Below are 9,721 nucleotides of genomic sequence, written 5' to 3'. Positions count from 1 at the left end.
CCTCCTGGAAAAAACAAAGAGTACCAAGCGGGAGGATTAGTCAATTTTTACAATGTACGTATCAATATTAGCAATGAGTAACAGCTTTTGTTATTTACATTTTTGTAAGAACCTCATTTGTTTTACTGTCAAGAACTTTCCCCCCTAAATACAAAATTGAGTGCAATAAAATTGCAAATCAGGTCGCAGGATTCAATTTCTTGTCGCTCGTTCATCAAGGAGAGAATTTAATTTGGATTTGTAGCATACCGTTTTTCAAACAGCTTTGAATTAAGTTTAAGACAACGGTCTAAGCACCTGGGGCTAAGGAACTGCATGGAAAAGAGAGAACATGTTTTCAATAGTAAATGGCTGAAGCCTGGGGAATCATCTGCCATCTGCTCTTCTCCATTGCATGGCTAAGGGAGAAAATGGCAGGCTTTCAGAAGATGAATGTTGCAGCCGCTTAACAAAGACATTGCCTTATACCCAACACATTTGCTTTTACTTTTAAAGTCCCTGCTCCCTTTCTTCTTCTTCTTCTTCAAATTAATCCATCAAGAAGAAACAGCCAGCTGTGAATAGCACTGCCTATAAGATCTCTGTGTAGATTAGCAGCATGTATTTCCTCCAGTACTATTGACACTTCAATTTTCTCTTTAATTCTCACCCTGGAACACCAGGGATGCAGCAGATTTGAATGGCTGTTGTTTGAAGCAAGAGGCAAAGCTAGTTTAGGTTGGAGCTAACAACCAGATCACGAGTCAGAGGCAAGAAGGATGTAAGTGCAGCAAACATCCAATTATCAAACAGTGCTGTTAACCTTTGGGACCAATTGGCTACCCAGATCTGGATCTTTTGTTTTCTCCTTAATTATCAGCAAACGGTTAATCAATAGTGTCTGTTTTTACTAAGTGACAGCCCATTAATGTTCCCTGAAGTAGAACAGATACACATACAAAAACACACACATCCAGCCTGGTAACCGGTGGGAAAAGACTATAAGGACTCCTAATTAACATGGTGACAGGGAAGTCCCAGAGCTGAATGCTCAGTTCTGAGGGCTATCAGGTTAGGAATGGTTGATCTCAGCCTTGATTGCTTTGTCCTGTGTCTGTGAAATGCATCCATTTTGCAAAACTGACCAGAACCATAAGAAAATTCCTCAGGACTCCCACAATGTCAGCTGTGATCTCGTGGCTGCATGTTGCAAAAAGCATTTTGAATAATCCATAGAGCAGGTTTCATATAGTGGTAAAGCATCAGGCTAGAAATCCTGGAGATTGTGAGTTCTAGTGTTGCCTTAGGCACAAGCTAAATTTTGTGACCTTGAACAGACAAGAGCAAAACGCTTGTGAAAAACCTTGACAAGGAAACTGTGGAAATTGGGATCGTAGAAACACCCAGGAACATAGAAGAGTCCAAAGGCAGATGCATGAATAAATGTGATAAATGTATTTATTCATATAACAAAACATATTAACTATATACAAAGGCTGTCTTAATATCCATTAGGATAGGGGGCACACAGCGTGTGTGACTACCCTTATCAAAGATCATGTCTCATGGAGAACAAATGTAAAAGAGAGCATGGTGGAAAGGTTAGAGGGGGTTTTATACTCAGTGTAAGCCCCTCCTCTCCACATAGGGGTGGGGGCACTTTTCTGCCTCCACTAGTGTCTGTATGATACATGTGCCAATGGCTTGCAAATACTTGACAGAAACTGCAGAAATTTGTCCAGGCCATCACCAAAAATCCACACTTTTGATGGCGTGCACACGCAGACACAAACAAATAAATAACTCATCCAGCAGATGAGACCTCTAAAAAGGAAGATCTCTGCTTATGTCTCAGCTGCATGAATAGTCTACACTTGTGTAGTACACTTGTGTGCACTGCCCCCACATTTTGTTTTGTTTTGTTTTTTTGTTGGAGAAACTAACTGTGGATGGACTGCCTCTATTTTAAACAAATGATTTAAGTTTCCACTGTAATCTCTGAATGTGACAAAATTTATGAAAGGTTTCCTAGACATCAAGAACTTGGTTTGTGTGTGGTGGTGGTGGTGGTGGGGTTGTGGATGCAGAGGAATCAACAGAGATTTAGGAAAGGCTGCTCTCTCAAATTCTTTCAGCTTTCAAAAATAGTTTAGCACAGAGATACTCAACAATGCAAACCGATAGTTTAAATAATTTATTTTTTTGGATCAACTTTGTGGCTTAGAGCAGAGGTCTCCAACCTTGGCCACTTTAAAATTTGTGGACTTCAACTCCCAGAATTCCTTAGCCATGCTGGGGAAGTTGAAGTCCACAAGTCTTAAAGTGGCCGAGGTTGGAGACCCCGGCTTAGAGTACATTCTCACGTTCTTCTAACTGTGGCCTGCTGCAGGAGTGCCTCTTCACCTCTAGTGTCAGCCTTTGCTCTTTTGATCCTTGCTTGCTTGGCTGCCATGGAAACGGGGGAGGGGGAGCTAGGGGGATTCTTGGGGGAAAGTGAATCTTTGCTGCAGTTCTTTCTTTGAAGTTGATATGTTTCAAAGTCAATGGTCATGGCATACCAGGAGGATGACACTGCCAGACGTGTGCTCCCACATGACCCCTGGAGGACCTGTGGATTGGATGATTTACGCTGGACAGTTGGGAGGGGATGCTTTCTATATGTGATTTTCACACCTATGCTTCAGATCTTGCTTTTCTAGGGTTGCATTCAGTTCATATTCAGTAAAAGTACCTTTCTTCAATGAAAATGGAGTTGGGGTTTTTCTTTCTTGAGTATTGAAAGGAGGCACACCTGACACTTATGGTTATTTTGGCCTGGGTTGTAGGATAGGGGAGACACTAAGGAGAAATTTCCTGAGAATGAGAACAATTAACCAGTGGAACGGCTTGCCTTCAGAAGTTCTAGGTGCTCCATCACTGAAGCTTTTAAGAAGAAGCTGGACAGCCACTTGTCTGGAATGGTATAGAGTCTTCTACTTGAGCAAGGGGTTGGACTAGAAGATGTCTAAGGTCCCTGCCAACTCTGTTATTCTGCTCTGTTCTTACACACCTGACTTCTACTGGGAGTACATCCATTTAATGCCTCATTGTAAAAGCATTCCTCAAGCATTATGTAGGTTTACAGTTTTTTTGAACGAGTGTTACACCTACTCTCTCCTACACCATTTTCAGTTTTATGTGGTATTTCTAGGTGCTGGACAGAAGACAATCCTTGCCAAAAGCACTATTATTCCCTTGCAGAAAATGTCAATTCTGCTCTTCTAAACCTATCCTCTGTACCTGTGACCTGTCAGTCATGTCATTTTTAGTCATGGATTTAGCACTCTTTCAAAAGAGCACTAGTCTTATATTTTTTTTTAAAAAAAAATCCTGATGTTAGAGTCACCAGCTAATTTTGAGCTGGCAATTTAAAAGGTGGCTAAAGCCACTCCCACTTGTCTGTACATGAATTATCCCACCACATGAAGTAGCAGAATTTGTCAATGATCTTCTTTAACTTGTTTGACAGCAAAACTATGAAATAGCACCTCACTGGCTTAGTCACTGAAGTAGAATAAGGTATGGTAATTGGGGTGATGCAATTTATGATTACGGTATATACTTTTCTGCTGAGTCAGAGATTAGAGGAATGCACATTAATATGACTGTGAAGAAGATCTCGTAGTCTCGTGTGAATCTGCAAACCATGTTTTTTTAGTCAACTATTATTAAGTAGTCTATTGTCTAATACAGTTGTGAATCTATCCATAGTCTCTCATGAGATAAAAAAACACCGACATCTAGGTGAACCCATTGGCATGATGTATGATCACAAAATAGTTGTCCACAACAATGTTCTGATCATATGCGAGCTGTGCTCTATTTAATCATGGCTTCCTGAAAAAAATTACAATTTGCTGAGTTTGCATTACATGCGAAGCCATAGACAGTGGTATGGAATCCACAGTGGCTGGAACAGTACAAAATGCTAAACCTCATATAAGAAAACTATATTATAGCATGACATCTTATCTAAATCTTGCCTCAGCATACATCTTCGTTTTCATTTTTTCTTTTTTGCATTGAATCATTATACATCAGGTCCTCTGCTTCCACAAATTAAATGCTTTCATATTCAGCAAGATTTAAATGGGGGGTAATCTTTTATTAAGGCTTTTATTTAAAAAAAAATATTAGCAATATCATATTTAATTGCTTTATATTAAATACATTCCCGAAGATAAGAAATGTTGGGATTCTGAAATGTACTCTTTTATGTAATTATTAAAGATCCTGTCCTTCTTTCAATCAATGGCAATCTAATTCACTCCCTAATTTTTGTATTGTAAAGCCTTTGCAATGCAAACAGAAAACATTAAGTACTGCAGATGGAAGCAACATACCAAGCAACAAGAACAATCTACCCTTAACTAAAATTTCAATATTCCTTCGAATATGTTCTCACTTATTTGATATTCTCGGTGAGAATATCAGCAGACCTTTACACAGCAAAGGTCTTAACTTATGGCACTTTCAAGCCATCAAGTTTATTACGAAACAAGCTTATATGGACTTTGCTTTTATTATTTATAACCATTTTTTAACCGATATGCACTCACAGCAGTCAAAAATCAAATATAAATTGGATAAAATATAATATAATAAAAATAATTATTCCTCATGAAAAAAAAAAAGGTCCGACTGAATAGGAATGTTTTGGTTCTTTTCCCAAAGACAGCAAAAGAATCGTATGTAGATATTGGGGGAAAAATATTTCAAGGTTAAGCAAACGTGGAAAAACGTGTCTGAAGACTGAGAAAAGCAGCGGGGAGCAATAACTGAGTGTTAGAGTGCCAAAGAGGCTCTAGCCTAAATGAAAACAATCAAAATACTTGACTCATTCTTGGTCGTTTGTGCTCTTGGGATGTAAAAACAAGTACAGTTTTTTTAAAAAGGTCTGTCAGCTGTGATTTTTGTTTGTTTGATTATATTGGTAAATTCGGAGAGTCGACGGGAGTCGGAAACCATATTATCCCATCACACAGTAGTGCAAGTATCTAAACTAAATCTCTTTTTTTGAGCCACTCGCTTCACTTTTTACAGAAATCAATAGGTGTGTACCGCAGAATCTAGCCTGCTACTCCAGGCTGCTTTGCCAATGGCTGAAGCAGAACAGTAGGTGGAGCTACGTCGGTTTGAGAGACACGTGTACAAAGGAACCAGGAAGTGACTGCCGGAATTGGAGTAGCCGCTGTATTTTGCAACGACTGGGTGATCTTATTGAGTGTATGTAGTGAATTATTATTTTTAAATAGAATGGGTTATTATAATTTTTTTAAAAAAAATCCAAGAGAATACATTGAAAACAAACACCCAGGCAGGCAAAATTATTGCGGCATATTTTAGGAGGTTTTATCTTAAAAAAACCAAACAAAGCGGGATTAGTACTAGGGGGAAAAAAACCCCGATCTAACAATTTTTACTTGTCAATTTTATGTCTTAGAATTTTCTACGGATTATTTTAAAAATGGACCGCAAATAATTGTTTTTTTATATATTTTACGCTGTGGCAAACTCATTCATTTTGGTGCCTTTCACGTTTTGGGAGGTGGTGGTGGTGGTATCAAAGCTTTCCTTGCACAGAAATGAAAATGGCCCATACAGAAGGATTAGATCCAGTGTGATTAAAATAGAGGAAATTTTAATTGTTTGCAATGGTTAAATTGGCGACGATAAGGTTATTATGGAACTTCATATAGACTGATTAAGTTACAGTAACCTGGAGTTGTGCCTCCCCGCCCCCTTCCCCACGGCTGCAAGTTCTCAGATAAAAATTTCCCACAGAAATCGACAGTAGGAGAATGTTCTATGACTTGTTTCTTCTCCCTCTCCGTTGTAGCTATTCCCTTGTGCAATAATTTCCTTGATGAGAATAATGCTTCACTTGAAAGGCAAAATTCATTTTCTTTCAACTCAGCCAATCGTCTCAATTAATGCAAGTCAAAAACACAATCCAAAGGTTAGGAATTTACTTGATGTGCCTTGCAAACAGTGATTTATGGTTTAATATGAACCAGACACCTATGCTTTTTTTTTGTTTTGTTTTTTATTTCTCCAAAAGGCTGAGAAGCGATCCAGACACCTATGCTTGTTCATTAAATCATTATTAAAACAGTTCATGGTTTACTGTAATGTGTAAATTCTGCTAGAAGTAAATCTCGGTTCATGAAGGGCTCACATGCTTAGAAAGGATGATAACCACATTCCCATTTTATGAGGAATTGTCCAAGGACCCTCCTCAAATGGATTTATAGCTAAACTCTTACTCCTTATATTTCCTATAGTGTTCAAGTTATCCTCCATTACAAGAATGGGTAATCTTTTGAGGTGGGAATATTCAAAACTTTGAAGGCATGTGGTTAATGCTTTCATCAAATGGCTGCCATGAGGAGGCTCTTAAAGAGCCGTGGTGGCGAAGTGGTTAGAATGCAGTATTGCAAGCAAATTCTACTGACTGCCAACCGCTGGCAGTTTGATTCTGACCAGCTCAAGGTTAACTCAGTCTTCCATCTTTCCAAGATTGGTAAAATGAGGACCCAGATTGTTGGAGCAATATAGTTACCCTGTAAACCACTTAGAGAGGGCTGTAAAGCACCATGAAGTGGTATATAAGTCTAAGTGCTATTGTTATTTTTATTTTCACTAAATGACTCCTAAATGGTGGGTGTGGTCAATCACAAAATAGCAATTGATCAGAAGGCAAACAAATAACGTTGGTTTTCCCATCACCAGATTCATCTTACCTGGGAGTTTTGGTCTCTTCCCCCCCTCCCCCCCCCTTCTTGGACAGGCAGACACACTTCTATTGGAAGCATGGTTCTGCTTCTTTCTTTTTATTTTCTAAAAGTGTCTATAAAGCTAAAGTGGGTCCACAGCCATATTTTAAGTAAGGATAATTCTGAGGGATAGAGATTTGATCTAATGTCAGTTATATTTAATTACAAGTATCTAATAATATATGAATAAACAGGATCTTTATGCATATATGGTGATCATGGCTAACATTTTGCCAATTTCAGGGAAACACTTTTAGGAGGAGACACAAATCTGATAACTTTCTAGCTATAGACCAATAGACCAATAAAATGTATTTCTGAAACAGAATAATTAATTTTGATTGGCTCAGATTTTAAGTTTTCTACCTAATATTTCTTTCATATTTACCAGATCTTTAAACCCAGGATTCCTCATTATGATTCTTGGTTACAATCCAGTGTGGCAAGCCCTATTAGGAACCTTACTGACGTGGGGATTGACAGCTGCTGGCTCAGCACTTGTATTTATCTTTTCCAGTGGGCAGGTGAGGCCTGAACTTTTTTGGTGCAAATTTCAAGATTAGAGGATGAAAAATGGCATTTTTCAGCATTAGGTATGATAACAATGCGAGTGTGGAGTGTAAGTATGGCCCTGATGATAACCATAAATACTGATTATGGCATGTGGGAGTTATGTGATAGAGCCGGAAAAAGAAATGAGCTTGTTATTAAAATGTTATATCTTTAATTAATACTCGGCAACATTTAACTAAAATTGGCTAGAGATGCTTGTCTCTAGCTTTTGCATTTTTTTAGAAGAGTAAGCCAAATAGCTACAGCAGATTAATGGGTCTTTTGATATCATAAATTTGAAAGATTTATTATTACCTGGGTTATAGTGGAAGAGATCCTTCTAAAACTCTTTGAAAGTCATATTTATGATACCCAAAACCACATTTAGCAACTGTAGCAATTAGATTTTATTTTAAAGGTGTACATACAGTCAGGTCCAGAAATATTGGGACATCAACACAATTCTAACATCTTTGGCTCTATACACCACCACAATGGAGTTGGAATGAAACAAACACAATGTGCGTTAACTGCAGACTGTCAGCTTTAATTTGGGGGTATGTACATCCAACTCAGGTGAACGGTGTAGGACTTACAGCAGTTTGCATATGTGCCTCCCACTTGTTAAGGGACCAAAAGTAATGGGACAGAATAATAATCATAAATCAAACTTTCCCTCCTTAATACTTGGTTGCAAATCCTTTGCAGTCAATCACAGTCTGAAGTCTGGAACGCATAGACATCACTAGATGCTGGGTTTCATCCCTGGTGATGCTCTGCCAGGCCTCTACTGCAACTGTCTTCAGTTCCTGCTTGTTCTTGGGGCATTTTCCCTTCAGTTTTGTCTTCAGCAAGTGAAATGCATGCTCAATGGGATTCAGGTCAGGTGATTGACTTGGCCATTGCATAACATTCCACTTCTGTCCCTTCAAAAACCCTTTGGTTGCTTTTGCAGTATGCTTTGGGTCATTGTCCATCTGCACTGTGAAGCACCGTCCAATGACTTCTGCAGCATTTGGCTGAATGTGAGCAGATAATATTGCCCGAAACACTTCAGAATTCATCCTACTGCTTTTGTCAGCAGTCACATCATCAATAAATACAAGAGAACCAGTTCCATTGGCAGCCATACATGCCCATGCTATGACACTACCACCACCATGCTTCACTGATGAGGTGGTATGCTTAGGATCATGAGCAATTCCTTTCCTTCTCCATACTCTTCTCTTCCCATCACTCTGGTACAATTTGATCTTGGTCTCATCTGTCCATAGGATCTTGTTCCAGAACTGTGAAGGCTTTGTTAGATGTTGTTTGGCAAACTCTAATCTGGCCTTCCTGTTTTTGAGGCTCAGCAATGGTTTACATCTTGTGGTGAACCCTCTGTATTCACTCTGGTGAAGTTTTCTCTTGATTGTTGACTTCGACACACATACACCTACCTCCTGGAGAGTGTTCTTGATCTGGCCAACTGTTGTGAAGGGTGTTTTCTTCACCAGGGAAAGAATTCTTCGGTAATCCACCACACTTGTTTTCCGTGGTCTCCCAGGTCTTTTGGTGTTGCTGAGCTCACCAGTGCATTCCTTCTTTTTGAGAATGTTTCAAACAGTTGTTTTGGCCAAGCCTAATGTTCTTGCTATCTCTCTGATGGGTTTGTTTTGTTTTTTCAGCCTAATGATGGCTTGCTTCACTGATAGTGACAGCTCTTTGGATCTCATCTTGAGAGTTGACAGCAACAGATTCCAAATGCAAATAGCACACTTGAAATGAACTCTGGGCCTTTTATCTGCACATTGTAATTGGGGTAATGAGGGAATATCACACACCTGGTCACGGAACAGCTGAGAAGCCAATTGTCCCATTACTTTTGGTCCCTTAACAAGTGGGAGGCACATATACAAACTGCTATAAGTCCTACACCGTTCACCTGAGTTGGATGTACATACCCTCAAATTAAAGCTGACAGTCTGCAGTTAACGTACATTGTGTTTGTTTCATTCCAACTCCATTGTGGTAGTGTATAGAGCCAAAGATGTTAGAATTGTGTCGATGTCCCAATATTTCTGGACCTGACTGTATATGGCTATTGTGAGTACCTTTAGTTTGACCTATGTCCTGAGATCTGGGACTACCCTTGAAAGGTTTCAGGAATTTGCAGTTGTTGCAAAAGGCAGTGAATGAACCAATGAAAGTAGTATGCTAAAATTGAAGGAGAAATCCCTTTTTTGTGCTTCTTCTCTTAGCCTGAATTTTGGTGGACAGAAGAATTAACCACTATGTGTTTACAGCAGTTTTCCCGGGTTCTTACCCTTCAGATATGCTGCTATTACAGCTCTCAGCATTCCCAACCTGCACGGTGATACTAGATGAATATT

At 39.1% G+C, this 9,721-nt stretch overlaps 1 protein-coding gene across 2 annotated transcripts in view; it reads left to right on the top strand.

Annotated features, from left to right (window-relative positions):
• The first annotated feature begins 5,150 nt into the window (after positions 1-5,150).
• SLC39A11 (solute carrier family 39 member 11) overlaps positions 5,151-9,721 on the top strand; it is a 337,353-nt gene continuing 332,782 nt past the window's right edge. The window contains exons 1-2 of one of the 2 annotated variants that reach the window (XM_034412722.3): positions 5,151-5,244; positions 7,186-7,318. In XM_034412722.3, the coding sequence (XP_034268613.2) occupies positions 7,211-7,318 (108 nt within the window). In that variant the 5' untranslated portion in view covers positions 5,151-5,244; positions 7,186-7,210. The remainder of the gene's footprint in view (positions 5,245-7,185; positions 7,319-9,721) is intronic. The other variant, XM_034412723.3, reaches the window with a different exon arrangement.

This window comes from Pantherophis guttatus, chromosome 2 (assembly GCF_059756535.1).
Source record: "Pantherophis guttatus breed Tessera chromosome 2, ASM5975653v1, whole genome shotgun sequence".
NCBI classification, from domain to species: domain Eukaryota; kingdom Metazoa; phylum Chordata; class Lepidosauria; order Squamata; family Colubridae; genus Pantherophis; species Pantherophis guttatus.
The sequence above is the reverse complement of the archived record's forward strand: the minus strand, read 5'-3'. Positions and strand labels throughout refer to the sequence as shown.